Consider the following 19854-nt stretch of genomic DNA (forward strand, 5'->3'; position numbering starts at 1 on the left):
ACAATCCCAGCCCGATTGAATGGAGCGTGAACTGCACTTTTTTGACTCTCGACATTACGAGACAATGCCTCCGAAAAAGAAAGCCAGCAACCCGGGAGGGCCTAAGCCTGGTACTAAACAGGCCAAGGCTGCCGCAGAAATCAAAGACAAGAAGGCCGCAGCCGTGCCCGAAGAGCCCAAAAAACCAACGGTGAAAGAGGTGATTGGCGGCGCATCATGGACGGGCAAATTACCCGTCAATATGCTCTCGGAGCATTGCCAAAAGCAAAAATGGGAGAAGCCAGAGTACAGCATGGTATAGTTCTCATAACCCTAATTTTCCATATAGAGGGCTCGATTCAATACTAACGCGCTGCAAATTGCGTACGATAGATCAATACCTCAAATGGCCATGTATCCGCCGTGACGATGAAACGAGTAGACCCGAAAACTCGCGAATTGACCGTTCTCCCTCCGATGAAATTGCCTCCATCACATAAGGAACTAGCGGCGCAGGCGACGGCCCTCGAGGCTCGTCATTTTGCCGCCGCATGGGCGTTGTTCCGTGTGTGCAATATGCGCAACATTCATATGATGATGCCGCCTAAATATAAAAAGCTGTGGAAGGAGGATTTTGCCGAGATTAAGGCGGCTGAGACTCGCGAGGGTAAAGGCTGGCTGTACGAAGCAGATCCATTCTTAGCCAAGCAGGAGCGAGAGAGTGCGGCCGCGGACTTGGAAAAGAAGAGGATCGAACGTGCAAAGGCGCAGGCCAAGGAGAAGGTTTCATCGACAGATCTTGGACTTGGAGGTGGTGATGCTAGAAGCAAACGAATTTGGTCGCAGGCACCCAAGGTGGAAATGGGCACTCGGATTCGGCGAGAGATCGAAGGACTCCTCCGTCAGCACACAAACTGGAACCCATATGGGGTGAAGGTTTCCGAGGCGGAACAGAAAGCCACTGTAGAGGAATTCTCCAAACTTGGATTCCGTCGAAGCCACGTTGAGGAGGCTGCTGTGGAGTGCAAGGACCGTGAGGAGGTGCTGGAGTGGCTTTTGGTCTACGTGCCTGAAGATGACCTGCCTCGATGGTGTTTGCCTGAAGGGTACTCAGCTGGTGTCAGCCTTGCAGCTGGGGATCTGGCACGGGAAGCAAAGATCAAGCGTCTTGCCTCCATTGGTTATCCTGTGGATCTGTGCTCTCAGGTTCTCGATGGCAAGGATGGCGATGAGCTAGCTGCTGCAGAATATTTACAAAGTACATTGGCCCATGGTTCTGAATTTGCATCTGCTTCGATCCCAGAGGGCAATCCGGAAGCCTGGGCTGAAGAACAAGATACTCTTGAGGCCATCTTTGGAGAGCGCTACATTCGTGTTTCACCGAGGCTCTGTGAGATTAAAAGCGAGGCTTCTGAGATTCCAGAGAATACCACTTTCCGTTTCCAGGAGCCATCTTCACACTATCCCTCAGTCGCCCCGGTCATATCTATTCAAGCCAAGGGCATCCCGGCTTACATTCGTCTCAGCGCCATTCGCCGAGCTGTGCAGTATGCAGAGGAGAAATTCTCAGGCGAATCTATGATTTTCAACATTATGGATTGGTTAGAGATGAACCTATTAGAAATCATGGAAAACCCAGGCAGACTTCGGGAAATCTCCGCCGTGACAGTATCACCAGCCGCGAATACCCATGAAATTCCTGTGCGCAGCTCTCGCAAACAGCGCCGGGGCATTGACTGGAAAGCCAATTCCCCCGCAAGCATCGCAATTCTGGATGCCTGGGAGGCAAAGCAGCACAGTGCTGCGCAGATTGAGATGTCTCGCAAGAGACAGGCACTACCTGCTTGGAACACTCAATATGCCATTGTTGAAGCTGTAAACTCGCATCAAGTTACCATTATTTCCGGCGAAACTGGTAGTGGTAAAAGTACACAGTCTGTACAGTTCGTACTTGACGATATGATTCAGCGAGGCTTGGGAGGTGCTGCGAACATCATTTGCACGCAGCCTCGTCGTATCTCAGCTTTGGGTCTTGCCGATCGAGTTAGTGATGAGCGATGTTCAACCGTCGGTGACGAGGTTGGATACGTGATTCGTGGCGAATCGAAAGCCAAGCAGGGCGCAACTAAGATCACATTTGTGACGACTGGTGTTTTGCTTCGCCGTATTCAGTCTGGTGGCGATGCCGATGGTAATGTCGCCAGCTCTTTGGCAGACGTTTCGCATGTGGTGGTTGATGAAGTCCACGAGCGAAGTCTCGACACTGACTTCCTTCTGGCCCTCCTCAGGGATGTTTTGAAACACCGTAAAGATCTCAAGATCATTCTCATGAGTGCCACGCTGGATGCAAATATCTTCATGAGCTACTTTGGTGGGCCGAAGTCCGTCGGCCTGGTGACCATCCCGGGACGAACTTTCCCGGTTAATGATTACTACCTGGACGATGTCATTCGGGATACCGGATTTGCTCCTGAATTGAATGAATGGGACGAGGATATGGAGCCGTCATCACAAGACGAAATGACTTTGGGTAAAGCTTTGCGCAGCATCGGAATGGGCATCAACTATGACTTGATCGCATCTACCGTTCGATTTATCGATGCTGAATTGGGAGATCACCCTGGGGGAATCCTGATCTTTTTGCCAGGAACGATGGAGATTGAAAGGTGCCTAACGGCTATCAAGAGAATTCCAAACGTTCACCCACTTCCTTTGCATGCATCTTTACTTCCGGCAGAGCAGCGTCGGGTTTTTCAAAGTCCTCCCAGAGGCAAGAGAAAGGTCATTGCAGCCACCAACGTGGCGGAAACATCCATCACTATCGAGGACGTTGTCGCCGTCATTGATACAGGTCGAGTTAAAGAAACAAGCTACGATCCCAAAGACAACATGGTCCGACTCCAAGAAGTCTGGGCATCGCAGGCAGCTTGCAAACAGCGCCGTGGTCGAGCAGGTCGTGTCCGTGCAGGAACCTGCTATAAACTATACACACGCAAAGCCGAATCAAACATGGCACCACGACCGGACCCGGAAATTCGCCGTGTCCCTTTGGAACAGCTATGCCTGTCCGTGAAATCCATGAAAGGTATCGAAGACGTTGCCACTTTCTTAGCCAACACAATCACGCCACCAGAAAGCATAGCCGTCGAAGGCGCTCTCAGCTTCCTACACCGAGTCGGAGCCCTAGATCACAACCGTCTTACCGCACTAGGCCGCTATCTATCCATGATCCCGGCCGATCTCCGCTGTGCCAAGCTCATGATCTACGGCTCGATCTTCGGCTGCATGGAACCCTGCCTCACAGTCGCAGCCATCCTAACAGTCAAAAGCCCATTCGTATCTCCCCGCGAAAAACGCGATGAAGCCGACGCCGTGAAAGCCACCTTCTCCCGTCCCGGAGACGGAGATCTCCTCACAGATCTATCAGCTTACCAAGCCTGGTCCGAACGTGCCCGCACCCAAGGCCACTGGCAATCGCAGTCATGGTGCGGTCAGAACTTCTTGTCCCACCAAACTCTCCGCGATATCTCGTCCAACCGAGCTCAATTCGTGACATCACTTAAAGACGCAGGTCTTCTTCCAGTGGACTACAACGATGGCGCAAACTCCTGGAACCGAAACGCTTCTAACCGGAATCTTATCCGCGCGCTCATCGCAGGAGCGTTCCAGCCACAGGTTGCACAGATTTCATTCCCGGATAAGAAATTTGCCAGCTCAGTCACCGGTACTGTTGAGGTTGATCCGGATGCACGAACAATCAAGTATTTCAACCAGGAGAATGGACGTGTTTTCATTCATCCTAGTTCAATTCTTTTCTCTGCGCACGGTTATCCCAGTTCTGCTGCGTATTTGAGCTATTTCACCAAGATGGCAACGAGTAAGGTTTTCATCCGCGATTTGACTCGTAAGTTTTCTTCATGGTTTCTTCTTTTTCGGGCCACTTCTCACTGTAACAGCATTCAACGCATACTCATTACTCCTCTTCTGCGGCTCCATCACTCTCGACACGATGGGCCGTGGACTGGTTGTAGACGGCTGGCTCCGGCTACGTGGTTGGGCAAGAATCGGTGTGCTTGTTTCACGGTTGCGCACAATGCTGGATGAGGCACTTGCGGCGCGGATTGATAGCCCGGCATTGGGCTCGGATGGTGGGGCTGGAGATCGAGTGATTGAGGCTGTGAAAAGGTTGATTGAGTTTAACGGTCTAGACCAATGATCTGCATAGATGTTAAAGATTCAGATAAGGGCATGTACTGATAGTATACCCTGCTTGACAACCTTTGGAATGAATTGGCGGTCACAACGCTTTTCGTGCCTTAAGCTTGAAACTGATGCAAGAATTGAATGGCTACAAAGAGTCTGAACTTTATTGTAAACATAATTCATTCTGTAAACCCATTTCCATATGCAATATCTGAGTATGAATAAATGCAACGGAAACAGCAAGAAAGAACTGTACGTGGCTCGGTGCAGAAGACCAGTAAGCATAAGGAAAGGCAGGGATCATCATTAAGGAAATGGCAACGAGACCATGCCACCGCGGATAGAAGAGGAAACAAAGAGATTCTTGTGAAGCAGAAAATCAAAAGAGGTATGTGTCGTGAAAAGAAAATAATGAAGAAAGATAAGGATTAGTGACGCCGAGCAGACAAACGCCTTCCGATCCGTAAAACTCCTTGCGGAACAATGGCGTCAAAGTCATCCCGATGTCATGATAAAAGAAAAGAGAGCTCCCAGATTAAACAAACAAACGCCTGCCTGTACCCTATCCACTCCACAGCCTGGTTCCGAACGCATAAATGAAATGAGAAGCACGATAGAGAACGTGGGGTATTGGTGAGCAAGTTTGAAGCGCTTTCAGCTTGCGGAAACAGAAAACAGAGTTTAGTAGTTGGCATCGCCAACCAGACGTGCAGGTTCACGGAAAGAAGTAGCGGCAGGCAGGGTGAAACCAGCCTGAACCTCATTCTCCACGAACAATGAGGAGCGCTTGAATCGACGGTCGACGTACTTCTCATAGATCGCCTGATGATGGGTTTGCTGGTTCTGGCAACAGTCTAGCATGTTGGTGATGACAGGGAGCAACTGGGCGTACGTGTATCCAGAATAGTATGCGTGGGCCGGGGTCTATCAAAGCTGTTAGGGCAAAAGCAAATTAAAAGATGAAAGGGGAGCATACCCAGCATCCTTTCCGAAGCATCAGTCGAGCTAGGCAATGGGCCCCTGCTGCAGCAAAGCTAGGAGGCGTGCAAACAAAACGCTCATCCATAATGGTAAGCTCAATGAAATACTTCGCGACAGTGCGAGTCTCAAGGTCATAATCGTCTGCTTTGCTGACGCGGCGAAGGAAGCTCATTGGGCCTGGCCATCCCAATTCAAAGTTCAGAATGGTGAGCATGTAGCGCTCAGCCTTAAGAATCTCATCGACGGTGTAGCCCCCATCGACCATGTAGACGATCTCTTGAACGGAAGGCGCAGTGATCTCCTCATATTTGGCAGCAATGAACAGCGCGGTGGCACCCACGAGCTGCAGCTTGCCCAAGGAGACGATTTTGCGGGAAAGAAACCGGTCGATATAGTTAACGCAGAGATAGAGAGTCTCGGGGAACAGGGCAAAGCGGAAGTGGACCTGCACGAGCCAATCCATTAGGACAGCGCGCATGGACCATTGAATCTCGGTTTGATTAGCCATGTAATCAGCAACGGGAAGCATGGAAACCTTGATATGAGTTAGCGTCAATTGTGTGATGAGGGATGCGAGTAAAGCACGTACCTCTTTTTGTCGCATGTAGAGAAAAATCTCTGTGCTGTACTCCGGGACCATGCTGGAATCATAGAAATCGTCCAAGATATCCTCTTCTGTAAGGGAAGCTTCGACTATCTCCTTCGCCTGCAGAATTTGGCGCTTGGTCCCCGCGGTGAACTTAGGGTAAATGACCATAGTGGTGCCACCAGTGGTGTTATCGGCACGCATGTTTGAGGGTGCGGTTAAACTATCATCTTCTTCCTCCCAGTACTCTTCAGGCTCAGAGACAACGGGGGCTGTAATCTTGACCGAGGTAGCAGAGGGAGCAGTCTTAGGCTCTTCGGTGTCAGAAATGGTAGCATCTGATTCAATCGACACTAAGGACTCGTCTGCGGGAGCAATTGAGGCATCTTTCTTTTCGGGCTTCTCAATCTCCTTTGCTCTATTCGTTTCCGTCTCAGAAGACTGTTCATTCCTCCGAACAGAACGACTAGTGAGGTTTTCCTTGGATGTTTCCTTCTCAACAACAGGCTCGAGATGGTCGCGGAAGACAGCCGTGCTGCGCTTGGTTGTTTTGGTAGGCTGAGCCTTGCCAGCTGGGTTGATAGGCTTCGCAGTGATGTTGTTCAACAAACTCTTAGAGGTAGATACGGACACGGGACGCTGGGCCTGTGCAAGCACAGGCTTCTCCAAAACCTGCACAGCAGGTTTTCCCGTTAGGGCCGAGTCATCGCGACTAGCTCGAGACAAGTCCTTGTTAGTGTTCACATCACCGAATGCCCGTCGAGTACCATTCTTCGCGCCCTGGGTGGTATTCAGCGCTGACATGGACTTGTTGCGCTGATGGATGGTTTTGTTGTTATGGAGGGAGGGCGGCACGTTCTCATCCCCGCGAACGCGAATACGTTGAGGCTATTGTTTGGGTTAGCTATGTCTTGGTTTATCTGATCAACAATGAATGGGTTGGACTGAGTCCCTTGATACAGTTGATAGTTCAAGATCTCGCGACACCTTGGGCGAGAAAAAAGAAGACGATTGTAGAAACCAAGTGCACACATACCTTCGCATCCATTGTTAATAAGTTCCCAGGATATTGTCAACACACTTTGGCGCGTGAATGGTTGATTGGGGATGTGAGGAAAGGAATTGTTTATGTTTTGCTCAGTTGAGAAGAGAAGGCTTGCGGCGGGTCGGGTGCATGAGTGGTCACGCCAAGCAAAACAAACAGTTCGAAGCTTGTGCAGGAACAACGGTAACGCGGTGACACAGATGGAAACCACGGCGACCAACACTAATTCTGTTCTAGTTTCAACTACGTGAAGGATCTATCACCCATAATCAGTATATGCCCAGACCACTACTATCTTTGATTTTCTTTGCTTTTCCAACCTATCTACTATACTCACATAAAAAGAGGCGATATTGCCTAACCGTAGAAATTTCATCGAATGTCATGAACGATGTAATATACATGGGGTGACAATACATGACAATACATCATTGGAATGATTGATTTTGTTTGATCAGCACATGTTTACTCTGTTTGCATGGATCATCAATTCCGCTGGTGCCAAGAGTCCATTATCAGCTTATCAGTGACATCATAATCTTATCGTCACGTCTTCCCGGGGTCCCTCAATTTTACAATTCGCTTCGTACCAGGCCCATCTTTTTATCAAGATTGATATTTCTTTTACCGGCCATTTTCTGGAGAATTTTGGATTTGATTTTGGTAATTTTTCTGTTTCCATTATGGTTGGTGGAGGCACAATCGCCAATTCCACCGGTCAACCATCTAGAACGCGCTAGTTACGCGGACCCACGTGATCCACACCGCTTCGCAGGACCGGATCGAGCGGTAAACGGTTGGCACTTTCTAGATCAGCCGAAGCGCATCCGAACTCGCTCATCATTGCGACAAAGTTGGGCGTCGTTGTGACCCGCTTCGGAAATCTAAGTGTGCGGGGGTCCTCGCCTCAATTCGGGTTTCCGCACTCTGACTGGTCCTGGCAATCCCGTCAACTGCAATCCCTATGCACGGTCTGGACAATCTTTTTCGTGCACGTTCCCAAGCATTCTGGACCACTCAGTGCCATTTGCAGTTCCTGTACTCAGACACATCGGTTTCACTGTAAAAAATGACGTTAGAAATCATGGCCCTGCCCTCGAGGACCCTGTAGCTTTTAACTTGACCATTTCGCCTCTTCTTCCTGCAAGGTTCGAGAATGCTCTGTAACCCCCCATCCCTTTTCTATTCTTACGTAGGTCCGGAGGAGGGGTAACTCACCCGGCGCAGATCATGCGAAACACGCCGTGACAAGCTTCGGTCATGCGATTGTTATCTCTGAGGATTTTATTATCTAGTCTTTGTTGATGGGTACGTTTGGTGCTTTGGGGGCTGCCCGCGACCAGCCTGGAAACGCCGTCATCTGGAACTTCCCGCGAGAGATTCCTACCGGGTTTCAGAGCGCCAGGCTGATCGCATCGATATTTGTGATCCCTAGCGATACTCGCATGGGTAATGCGACAAGGATCTTGGAAATCGCATGGGCGCAATGTCGCCAATGTGCGACAGGCGTGCCCTGGCCAGCAGTTCCTTTGAGGCCTGTTGCGACAAGATGGGCGTTTTCGGACCGTCCATTGGCTGCGATTTGTTAAATCTTATTCGGGCTGAAGTTTTTTGAGAAAAAGATGCTCTGTTTCCGACAAGGTACCCGGTGCGCTTGTGGCCGATCAGGATACTCTTCCCCTTAAGTAATAGAGCAGCGGCGGTAGTACTTTTCTCGACCAGACTAAGTCTAGTTTACATCGAAGCTATGGGTGGTTAGACAGGATTCTCGGCGCAATAGCACCACGGCTTGCGACAGCAGTGCGCATTGCGAAATGACCAATATGGGTCATCCAAGTTCATGGATCTAGAGAGCATAGAAATTTATACAACATAAACTAATCTATAGTAATTTCCTTCAAGTGCTTTCCACTTTTTGGGTGGTAAACATGGAATGTGATGAACAAAGCTTGGGCGGGAGCGCAAATCGCCATGTCACCGACCCAAGTAGGCCGTTTTCTCGCTTTAGGTGAAACCATCGTACGCATCCACTCAACTTTCTTCCTCCATTCGACCACCCCCCGTCTATCGCTGTTTCTTACTCGGTTTTGGGTATTGTCTTGTTTCTTGTCGAGGTTTCCTAGCCTCATCTCGGCTACTGGGTCACCGCTGACATAGCCCACCCCCCAAAGCGCTTCGTAGAACGAACGAACGACAATCCACACCTCCACCCAACCCTCGACCGACACCCATCGCTCGCCATTTCGCTTCGTGCTGGACATTCCTGGAACTCTGCGATCCTGTTAGAGTCATTTGTATCTCTGCTAGGTATGTCTACGCTGCTCTCCATCCTCATCCGAGTCTGCTCTTGTCGTCTCCCCCCCCAAGGTCGGCCGGACTCGGCTAGGCAACGTCCATCCTTCCATCTTTTGTAGACAAATCCCATCTTCATGACGACTGCAATCCACTGGGATGGCATTGTACTGACATTGGTGTTGTATTTTGTCCTAGGTGATCCCACGCTGCCTCTTCCGGATCATTCTCGGTTGCGACACCCAAGTTCCCCCTCCATCCCCATCGAAAAGCCCTGCGTCAAACACTTTTCCTTTCCCATCGACAACCCGGGGGTGGTACAACCACCTGCCAACCAACCTTTTCGGATCCTATAATTGTGGTAGGTTCGATGGATCCTCTTCCCCCTCCTTCTACACCAGAACCCTTCCTCTGTCCCCGGTCATGGATACCGTCAGAACCGCTCCCTCCTTCTCCATCGTACAAACAGTGGGTTGATGCAGTCATCGCCATAGCAGCAGAGGACCTCTTTGCATTATGGACATGTCCATCATGCAATCGCTTCCGCACGAAGGGTACTCTGTCCTAGCAGAGCAACCGGTGGTTGATGACTCTCGAAACTTGTCGCTCAAGAGCCCCGTGCCCAAGAACGTCGCTTTTGAGCTGTTACTGGACGAGAACTCCAAGGTTCGAGCCCGTATTCCCATGCGCGTTCAAATATATCCGCATGATACCACGGATTCTATCGTGACGACTGTCAAAAATTTCTATGGCATCTACGATGGCACTGCCAGTGGGGTGAGCTTCGAAGATGAACATGGGACCACCCTCATCGCAAGGTATGAAAATCTGAAGAATAACATGACGGTATATGTGCGAGTCATTCCCATTCCAACATATGCGGATCATTTCTATGGTGGGTTTTCTGTTGAGCGCAAGCGACCCAGTCTGGGCGAGCCATTTGGAATGGATGCTGTAGCACCAGTCTTGGATCAGCCATCGCGGCCCCCATCTCGCCTTGCTAGAAAGCGCAGCACATCTCCATCTAATCGGAGCCTGCGCAGCGCTTCTCATCACAAGCAGGGTTCTCGTTGTGGGAACAAAAGCCGTGGCTCTAGCCATGCTGGCTTCCCTGATGACGAGGCAATGAGCGACAGCGAGGATAGCTATAGTCGCAGATCTCGTGGCGATGCTTTCGCTAGCTCAGAAATAAGTATGGAAAATATACTACAGGACGGTCGTCGCAAACGTCCAAAGTTTGACAGCTCGGTGAGTATCGCACTACTTGACTGCTATGAGGTTTTTTTTTTCTTCTTATTTGATCTTCGCCTCTAACGATCCCATCTCATAGGAACTTCCCCTCTTTGTCCCTCCTCAAGTCCCCCTCACTACCTCGACCTCCTCTATCTCTCCTCAGCGTCGCTCCATCGGTCAAGAAGGTGCCGGTTCACCTTTTGCTCGTCCTACCCACCGCCCATATAACTACCACCAAACACTACCATCGCCGCAAAGCTATGGCCACAGTGAATATGGTGTACACTCAGGCAAGAGTACAGTCTATGCGACACCCATAGTTCCTGATCATGGAAACCGTATACCGTTCAGCAACTCAGCTCCTCGGGTGAGCGGTGCTGCTATCTTGCCCACACCAGACCCGACCATCGCAAGCTGCATCTCTGATGAGGATGTCGCAATGCAATTGATTCGCCTGGGTGATGCTTCCAATTTCTCTCATGGTCGTACATCTGCGTCGACGCTGGATGATGCCTTCAGTGGTGCTGCTGATGCCGCCTCATCGACTGGTGCCACCAGTGAGGGCGAGGACTTTAGCGAAGAGGAAGATGACTTGCCGGCTCGTCGCAGGCTGGACTCGAGCCCAATGCTTCCTCCTGGGACTATCAAGCGTCATCACAAAGGTCTTGATGACATCCTTCCCAGCGCAGACAGCAGCGAACATAGTTCAGATGGTCTTGAAGACGGCATCAAAAGCGAGGTCGAAGATGACACCTTGTATAAAGAGTTTGCTCCCAAGGCGAAGAAGCCCAAAAGCCGCCCCATGTCTGTCAAACCTCGCAGTCAAAAGCCAGCACAGAAGCCAAAGACCAAGACCGCGCTCCCTGCCCCCCGCAAGCCCTCTGATAAATCGGCTGCGCCTATTGCCCCTCTTAGCCCAAGCTCATCCCGCAAGGTTTCAGGAGGGTCAGTCAACTTCCAACATCAGCTCGGTGCTGATGAGGAGGATCTTTCTACAAAGCCTCGCTGCCAGCGGTGTCGCAAGAGCAAGAAGGGCTGTGATCGCCAACGCCCATGTGGTCGTTGCAAGGACGCTGGTATCGGGATCGAGGGCTGCCTCAGTGAGGACGAGGGCAATGGACGCAAGGGTCGTTACGGGCGCCACATGGGCGTCCCCGTCAAGAAAACCTCCGAATCACCTGAGCCGACTGAGTTTCCCCTAATGCCGGGTACTCCCCTAGTCGCTTCCGCCATGGCCGATAAGAACAAGAAGCGAAAGCGTTAAGTAACAGAATACGTTGTCCCTCCCACAATCTCTCTCCTTCATTTTCCACCTCACCTCCACCCTCCTTTAACTTTCTCTGAGAGATTCGACACTCCTTTCTACTCTCTACCTCATCACAATCTCACACTCATTCTGTCCCGATCCGATCTATACAAAGTCCAGCGGGTTGATTTTCTGTTGGCGTCTTGGATTATTCTTATCTTTCCCATTCACTCTTTTCAAACCAGTAGCTGCCTGTCTGTCCTTGTTAAACCTCGCTTTTCCATGTTGTGCTGTATGCTTCAAGTTTGACCACGAGGTGGTGTGAAGATATATATACTTCCAATGATAGCAGATGGAGGGGCTAGCACAGGCCAGAGAATATGGTATGGGTTTTTGTTCGTTCGCATGAGTCTTTGGGAATCAATTATGTGTGATTATTCTCTCTCCAAAGTACAGCTGTAGCTACTAAGATTCTATTCCCTTATTCTGGCACCGAGCCACGCGGTCATTCTAGCAACATTCACTAACATGTCACGTGATACATGGGTTATCTAAAGCGGTGTAGGGCCCCGCAACTTTTTTTGTGAAGCTCAACTTTTTGCCCGCATCGTGACACCACGACCTTGCTGTCTGTCTTCTAATGCTGCTTTTCGACCTCAATTCACCCAATTACCGAGAGCATATGCGCTGAAAATTTGCCTACCCCGCAACACACGAATTTAGCGGTACAGCGCTGTTTGCGCACCAACCACCACAATGCCTCCCAAAGCAAGCACCAGACGAACTGCCGCAAAACCAGAAGACACAGACTCTACACAAAATGCACCGACTCAAAGTGCCGCCCCAGGTGCTTCTGGCCGACCATCAGTACAAAGACTACAGTCACTGAAGAAACGTGCCCCAGCAGGCGGCAGCATCACACCAGCAACACGCTCACCCTCAGTACTGAGCGGCGATAATGCCCCAAAGCCAATGAAATTCCGACCAAAGGCCGTCCAGCGAAGGAGCAAGGAGGAGCGTGAAGCTATGGAGAAAATTGAACAAGAAAGGCTCAATGATCGTTTGAGAGATGCGGCTGCTATCCAGCGTGGCCGTGGGAATCGCGGGGGCAGAAGCTCATTCCGTGGCCGTGGTGGTGCTACTGGTGGTCTTGGGGGAGCATTTAGAGGTCGAGGTGGTGGTCCAGCACGTGGCCGTGCACGATATGGAATTACTGGAGCATCTCGGGATCGGGAAGATGATTCCTCGGATGATGATTTGCGGATGAGCATTGACCAGATCAACATTGAGAGCGATGAGGATGATGACCTGGAAGAAGGGAAAGGCAAGATGCCGGCTCGAGGACGCCGTGAGAAGGGATTGCGTCCTGTCCGTGTTACGCGACACGAGCACGAGGATCGGGTGGTTGCCGTCAACATGGAGTCAAGTTCCAGCAAGTCGGCAGAGATTCGAGAGCAGGCTCAGAAGGAGGCTGCTGAGATTGTGGACGACAATCCCTCGCCTCCAGAGGTTGGTAATGACGAAACCCGTGTGAAGGACGAACCTACAGACGACGGTGATACACCTATGGCAGACTTGCCTCCTGCTGAGGATGATGGATTGTTGCCCACACAGAAGTACCGTGTGCGCCGTAAGACATCAGATCCCAAGTCAGCAGACCCTAAGCCGGAGAAGGCCAAGGCAATCGCTCCACCGAAACCTAAACGAGATCCGCGGGAGCTTCTGCGCACTAAGGAGGAGATTGATGAATACGACCGCCACCTGGATGATTTGGAGCATATTCGAGAACTCCTGACCCACCAGGAACCAGAGGAAGAACCAGAACCAGAACTAAAACCAGCGGAGCCGCAGACCGTGCCAGAGACAACCCCGACTGAAGACCCAGCAACAGACGATCCAGAGCCACCAATTGAGAAGTTAGCCAATCAACACCTTCTCGGACATCTCTTCCTCATGCAATTTCCGCCTATGACACCCAACCTCTCTATCCCCGGAGCGGAAACAGCGGTCGAAGAGACGAATCAACCCGAGCCCCAGGCACAGCCGCAAGTAAAATCCGAGACCGAAGGCGACGATGTTCAGATCACAGGCGAAACTGGATTGGATGCAAAGGGAAGATCCAAACTTATCACCGCTGCTACAAATTGGTCCCTACCAGCCGGCCGGGTAGGCAAGTTGAATGTGCATAAATCTGGGCGCGTGACAATGGATTGGGGCGGCATCAGCTTCGAGCTTGATCGTGCTGCGGCGGTGGATTTCGTGCAGGAGGCGCTGATTGTCTCTTCGCCTGAGGTCGATGAGTCAGGACAACCGCCAAAGGAAGAACGACAACAAGCTTGGTCTATGGGTCAACTTTCGGGCAAATTTACGGTCATGCCGGACTGGGATGCGATGCTGTGATCACGACTAATTTTCTTCTAACACGAATTTAAAATCATTCATGATTTGCCGTATACCCATGCATTGACACAGTACACAAATTAGTACGTATAAAATAAGTACTGCGACATAACCTGTAATCTAAGATTCAGTATCTACCACCGAAGAGAACCATGGACTCAAAACAACAAACCAATAATTGAACGAACATGATAGTCTTACATAGTGTTACAAATAAAAAAGTCAAAAGGTAAAAATGGAAATCAAGGAATATTAAAATTCAAACTCAAAGACCAAAGGTCAAGCCCTGAACGAAAAATGATAAGAGTAGCATTTGACTACTCAAGTATTGCTTCGCGATCATAGATCACTAGGTTATCGCATGTTATTTTGAGGCTAGAAACCGGAGAAAAAGATGGAGGTGATGAGTAAGAAAAAAAAAACCAGAGAGAACCGGCGGAAAGAGGTGAGTCAAAATAAAAAACAAAAAGTAGAATGCCCTCGTCCAGGATCGAACTGGAGACCTTCGGATAGCAATCCTGTTAACAGGAGCGTCATATGAAAGTGATATGAGACCAACGTCATAACCAACTAGACCACGAAGGCTTCTTGATATAAAGCTGGCCAATACAATACAAAATATCCGTTGCGAAAGAGGCAAGGAACAAAGGAATAATTATCGATATCAAAGAAAGAGCCAACTCTGAATTTGGTGACTGAGACTCAGCTAGTGATCACCATCTGCAGCATGATTTTACCAGATCAATTGTCGCTGCTCGTGTTCTCGCCCTAGCCAGATGTTGTCTACTAGAGTAGATTTCTGAACTAGGGTTTTCGACACCGGCGAGTCCGCTCCCCGAGTCAACTACGTAGTCGTGTAATTTTCCATTTGTCCCTCCAGCTTCTTGCTCACTGCCTCACTTCCGATCTGACGATTTTTCTCCTCTCGAAATACATACGCAATCTTTCCAGATGAGTGCCCGAGTCCTGCAACTTCCCCTCGTGTCGCTGCAATCGCTCAAGTTACTTAGACCAGTGAGGGACATTCGTCATTTTGGATACTGCAGGAAATCAGGCTAAAGTAATTAGGTTAGCCGTATGCATTTCACTGGACAAAGCCCAGCATTCACTTCAAACATACATGTGAAGCCATAAACTTTTACTATTCGCGACATGCGATCTATCCTGATCCTTCTTCTTCCTAGTATGAAATGAACACTAGATAATGACTCATTTTGATGTAACGAACATTCGATTTCTCCCTATTTAGTCTTGGCTTACTCTAAGATACTGGAGAACACAAGCAAAGGTTGATGCCAAGTACCGTGCTCTGATTGTTTGCCCAAAAGCTGCAACCATGACACTCGAGTTGCCACGGAACGAGCTTCATAGTTGAGCACAACACAATGACTATAACATGATATACGCCACGATCGCGAAGTCCGATAAACGATATACGACCAGTCCGAAAGAGGTAAGCACGTCGCAAAGACCACATTTCAGCCCCCACGTACAATGTGGGGCCAAAGCAGCGACTATATCCGGGGGAAGATTCGTGCAGAAAAAAATAGATCAACGCCAGAAAGCTCCTCCCTACAAGTATTGATCGAGAATCTTGGTTTTAACCCAACCGACAATACAGACTAATCATCCTCGACTATCCACACATCTCTTCCAGGAAACATGAGTACAACACCTATCCCGGATCCACCGAAATGGTGGTACCAGCGCTGGTGGTGCATTCTCCAAGGTCTAAAAGGTATTAACGGAAGCACATTAACTGAGCAAGACGTTCCTCGCAAAGACATGCGCGGAAAATGGGTGATAATAACAGGCGCAAACAATGGAATCGGATTCGAAGCCGCGAAAACATTCGCAACGTGGGGCGCAAATATAATCATGGCCTGCCGAGAGCCCCCGAAATGGGAAACGCATCCGTCCGAAGCAGTAGAGCACTGCTTGGATCTGGCCAAATCTTCCGGCCATTCATCCACGATCGAATGGTGGCCCATCGACATGACGGTGCTAGCCAGCGTGGATGAATTTGCAGAAAGATGGCTTGCGACAGGTCGAGCTTTGGATGTGTTATGCAATAACGCCGGGATCGCTCCTCATTGCACTGATCAGTCAATGACTAAAGACGGGTTTCAGATAGTGCACCAGGTATTTTCAACTACAGGGTTCCAGGAAGCGAAGTGGCTAAAATTGAATATAGGTCAATTTCCTCTCTCATACACTCCTGGCATTCCGGATCCTTGATTCTCTGGCCAGAAGTGCCGAGCCACGGATTGTCTGCACAACTTCAAACTTGCATTTCTTCGGCAAGTTGGAATTTGAAAAGGAGAACCTGCCCGTGGCTAAACAAAGAGGTCCTTATGAGAACAACAAGCTCTACTACCAAATCTGGATTGCGGAAATGCATCGCCGCCTTGTTTCAAGTGATAAATATAGACATATCACCATCAACGGTATCCATCCCGGATTCGTTAATTCGGGTATCTGGAATTTCTCAGAAAAGAATCAGGGATCGTGGCATGAGACTATCTTCAAATTCTTCACTGGATACCTGACTATTACCTCAGAGCAGGGTAGTTTCGCTATTGTCAATGCGGCTACTAGTGCTGAGTTTGGACCGGATCCAGAGGTTCAGGGTCGGGGTGAGCCTGGGGCAAAAGGGGGAGGCAATTATATCAATCGGATCTGGAAAGCGACTCCGATGCCTTTTGTTGATGATGCTGTGACAAGGTTGCGGATTTGGAATGGGGTTGCTACAGAGCTGCGAGCGGCTAGAGAAAAGCTTTATGTTCTCGATGAGCTTGATGCTGAAGGCGTATAAATGGAACTTGGAACTTTCAAGAGAACTTGCTTTTTATGATTGTCAGACATACCCATTTGAGTAAGCTGTGCAGAATTTAAGATTTGGATCTGAATCACCAGGAAATTAAACTTTAGTCATAATATTTTATATTTCTCATAGCAACTGGTAAACAGCAACTTTCAAAGATACAAATGAAAAGATATGTACAACTCAGCAAAACTCTATATTACACTGTCCAGCAGCGAAGACGAAACCCAAGCCCAAACGCCGGATCATGCAGGAGACTAAAGGTGTCTAGCCCAAACGGACACGGCCAGGTGCGGCACGTCCACCAAATAACCGGGTAACACCACCCTCTTCCGTGGTGGTGTTGTTGTCCCCGGACATCCATCGAGGGAGACGAAATGGCTCGCCTTGGAACCACTGGGGTGTATTGGTGGTCTCTAAGGTGTTACGAACGCGATGGGCAAAGGATTGGAAGAAGTTCTCTTCTTCTTCCTCTTCCCCATCGATGATCGTGGGTGCGGTGACGGGTCGCTGAGTGGCTCGTGGAGATCGAGATCCCTCGGCTGCGGGAACTCGCAATCTCGAAGAGCCACGTGAGTCGGTCTCGTCATCGCGATCTGCTGCCCAGGTGGAGCGAGTTCCACGGGAGGACACGGCTAGTGAGCCAAACCCGTTCAGTTCGCGCTCGATGAGATCACGGCCTTCACGCCAGCCACCCATTCCGTAACCCGAGGGGTTGTTTTCCACGTCGTGGATGTCGTCCTCCTCAGCGAGACCGAAACCAAAAATCTTCTTGATGCGGCCGTAGAGGTTGAATAGCGTGGCGCAAATTGGCAGAAGAATAAAAATTGGGAAGATGAAATCAAAGCCGTGGCCAAGGGGCGTGAGGTTGATGAGCTTACCCAAGAACTCGTAGAAAGTGGTTTCGCGACGGAAGTTTTTCGGCAAGAAGGTCAAGAAGTTGTAGGCGATTGGCACCGTAAGGCGAGCGACCAGGCTGGCATACCAGCATGCACTCTCGCCGTACGTGTTCCGGCGCACCAGGGCTCGGTTACCCCAAACCTTGACATCATTGACGCCGACCAGGGCAGCAGAACACATATACAAGAGCCAAGCGGAAGTGATGAGTTGCTTGCCGAATCCAAGAGGTTTGGGCTCTTTGTAATTGGGCAAAATGGTCAAGCTCACAATAGACAATTGGGGAGCCACAGACTTGATCAATTCCGACCAGACAATGCAGACTGATGCGACAGAAAAGAACGTTCCAAAGGCCAACCGGATCGATGGAATGACGTTCGAGTACACTTGATAGCGCATATACGGCGTCAAGAGTTTGGTGCGAGGGAAGCAAGATGATCGGCGGGGTGCGGGGCCAAAGTCAAGTTTCTTGGATGCGGCCGAGTTGATGATAGCCTGGAGATCAGCTGCGAGTTGAACCAGCCGGTCCCATTCATCCACGAAACGAGCCTTCATGTGCCGGGAGCGCTGCAGGCGCCGGGTCAGGTCGGCCAGGTATCGCTCGGTGATCACAGACGGAATTGTACTCGAGGACTCAGGGGCTTCGAGGATTGGAACTCGTACATCAGCCGACCCAGAACCTTCGGATAGATCTTCAATCCATTCCTGGAAATCGCGAGCAGTTCCGGTTTTGCGCTGCTGGAGTTGGGCAACTTGTGAATTGAGACTTTCCAATTCGTTTACCGCATCCATCAAGCGATCGTGAACCTTGGGCGCATGGGCCTGGACCCGTCGCAGGCGACCGCTAACATTCGCGTTGCGGATCAGATTCCGGGGAATGGAGACCAAGCCATGACCCATGAGGTAGATGGCCAGCACGAGACCCCACACATAGGCCAGCGCCATGACGAGACCTTTGATAGAGGTGAATCTGAATCCATTAGAGATCGAGACATAGACTAGTCCCACTACCGCACAGCTCAAGACGATCAACTGGTATCGGGCGTTCATGCGGAGGGAGTAGAGGAGGCGGGCCTTGGGTTCGCGGTATCCGGAGTCGACATATTCGCCCAGTAGAGGGAGGATCGCCCTGGAGTCTATTAGCAATCAAGCCGGGAATTTCCAAAATCTAACAGGGCCAAATATACCAGGTCAGCATGAAGATGAGCCAGTATGCGATGCGCCAGCACACGAGCACCACTCGCTCGGGTAACCAAATTGCCTTGGGACCAGTGCCATCGTGTGAACTGGATGCCAAGTCAATCGGAACAAGCAGCACTACACTAGCGGGGAGAGCTAGTGCCAAAAATATGGGGACTATGAGGTATGCCGGCGTGGCGCGGAGGGTCAGAAAGCGGCGCAAGAGCAAGAGGACGAGGGCGGAAATGGCGAAGAGTGCCAAAGCGAAGAAGACATTGGAGCCCACGGAGATGGGCGATACGGAGACGGAGAACATGATGGGGAAGAAAGAAAGCCAAAGAAACCGGTAATATTAGCCGGCACTCATTGCGTAGTTGGAGAGATTGAAATTAACGATCTATGATTTCCCTCTTCCAGGGGAGCGCTGACTTAAGCGGCGCACGTACCATTGACTTTGGGTGTGCGCGGCTGCCAGGGCGCCCAGTGGAGTCGTCAATACCACCATGGGAATCAGGGGACGTTTCTGTCGATCCTGTCAATCCGCATTAGTAAACTAGATTTGATCTTAGGCTAGCTTACTTTCAGATCTCAATTATACCTCAATTGAAACGGATGCGTCTCTCTATTCACCTAGACCCTTATTTTTGACACTTCAAGATCCATCTCTAACCTACCTTGGTACCGATGGCCTAGTCCTCTTCTCTCCCCGGGGCCGTGAAACGAGATCCACAATTATGACGACGCAAGATGAGTGGGGGGAGAATTTGGGATTAAGATGAGAATGCCTCAAGTGTATCATATGCGATCGAAATATTGAACATTGGAAATGAGGTTCGGGCGTATAGCGTATATGTTTAATATATGCAGGTCATATGTAGTCTTAGTCACGCCTCGTACCTGGGAAAGTCGCCTTGTGACCCTCGATGACATCGCAAACCTTCATTTTCGTGTCTTCCAGTCACCTCTGGGAATTGTATTCACTTATCCTG

General features: G+C 50.1%; 7 protein-coding genes across 7 annotated transcripts; 4 read left to right on the forward strand and 3 right to left on the reverse strand.

The window, feature by feature from the left end:
- Window positions 1–64: 64 nt before the first annotated feature.
- On the forward strand, window positions 65–4195 carry N7484_009764 (RNA helicase; the record flags this gene model as incomplete). The annotated part of the gene is made up of 3 exons (XM_057120151.1): window positions 65–295; window positions 373–3883; window positions 3936–4195. 3 exons carry the CDS (start codon window positions 65–67, stop codon window positions 4193–4195), a joined length of 4002 nt encoding a protein of 1333 aa, XP_056969706.1.
- Window positions 4196–4863: 668 nt separating this feature from the next.
- Window positions 4864–6797, reverse strand: N7484_009765 (cyclin family protein; the record flags this gene model as incomplete). The annotated part of the gene is made up of 4 exons (XM_057120152.1): window positions 4864–5106; window positions 5159–5698; window positions 5753–6637; window positions 6786–6797. 4 exons carry the CDS (start codon window positions 6795–6797, stop codon window positions 4864–4866), a joined length of 1680 nt encoding a protein of 559 aa, XP_056969707.1.
- Window positions 6798–8825: 2028 nt separating this feature from the next.
- N7484_009766 (uncharacterized protein) lies at window positions 8826–9055 on the reverse strand (the record flags this gene model as incomplete). The annotated part of the gene is given in 2 exon segments (XM_057120153.1): window positions 8826–8858; window positions 8876–9055. 2 exon segments carry the CDS (start codon window positions 9053–9055, stop codon window positions 8826–8828), a joined length of 213 nt encoding a protein of 70 aa, XP_056969708.1.
- A 547-nt stretch (window positions 9056–9602) lies between these two features.
- N7484_009767 (putative C6 finger domain protein) lies at window positions 9603–11583 on the forward strand (the record flags this gene model as incomplete). The annotated part of the gene is made up of 2 exons (XM_057120154.1): window positions 9603–10334; window positions 10417–11583. The coding sequence occupies 2 exons, from the start codon at window positions 9603–9605 to the stop codon at window positions 11581–11583; spliced, it is 1899 nt and encodes a 632-aa protein (XP_056969709.1).
- A 738-nt stretch (window positions 11584–12321) lies between these two features.
- Window positions 12322–13965, forward strand: N7484_009768 (putative DNA-directed RNA polymerase III RPC4; the record flags this gene model as incomplete). Its single annotated transcript, XM_057120155.1, has 1 exon — window positions 12322–13965. The coding sequence occupies one exon, from the start codon at window positions 12322–12324 to the stop codon at window positions 13963–13965; it is 1644 nt and encodes a 547-aa protein (XP_056969710.1).
- Window positions 13966–15627: 1662 nt separating this feature from the next.
- N7484_009769 (uncharacterized protein) lies at window positions 15628–16780 on the forward strand (the record flags this gene model as incomplete). The annotated part of the gene is made up of 2 exons (XM_057120156.1): window positions 15628–16107; window positions 16160–16780. The coding sequence occupies 2 exons, from the start codon at window positions 15628–15630 to the stop codon at window positions 16778–16780; spliced, it is 1101 nt and encodes a 366-aa protein (XP_056969711.1).
- Window positions 16781–17056: 276 nt separating this feature from the next.
- N7484_009770 (LMBR1 domain-containing protein) lies at window positions 17057–19181 on the reverse strand (the record flags this gene model as incomplete). Its single annotated transcript, XM_057120157.1, has 2 exons — window positions 17057–18815; window positions 18874–19181. The coding sequence occupies 2 exons, from the start codon at window positions 19179–19181 to the stop codon at window positions 17057–17059; spliced, it is 2067 nt and encodes a 688-aa protein (XP_056969712.1).
- Window positions 19182–19854: the final 673 nt, after the last annotated feature.

This window comes from Penicillium longicatenatum (assembly GCF_028827895.1).
Source record: "Penicillium longicatenatum strain IBT 33135 chromosome Unknown contig_6_segment0_segment0, whole genome shotgun sequence".
NCBI classification, from domain to species: Eukaryota; Fungi; Ascomycota; class Eurotiomycetes; order Eurotiales; family Aspergillaceae; genus Penicillium; species Penicillium longicatenatum.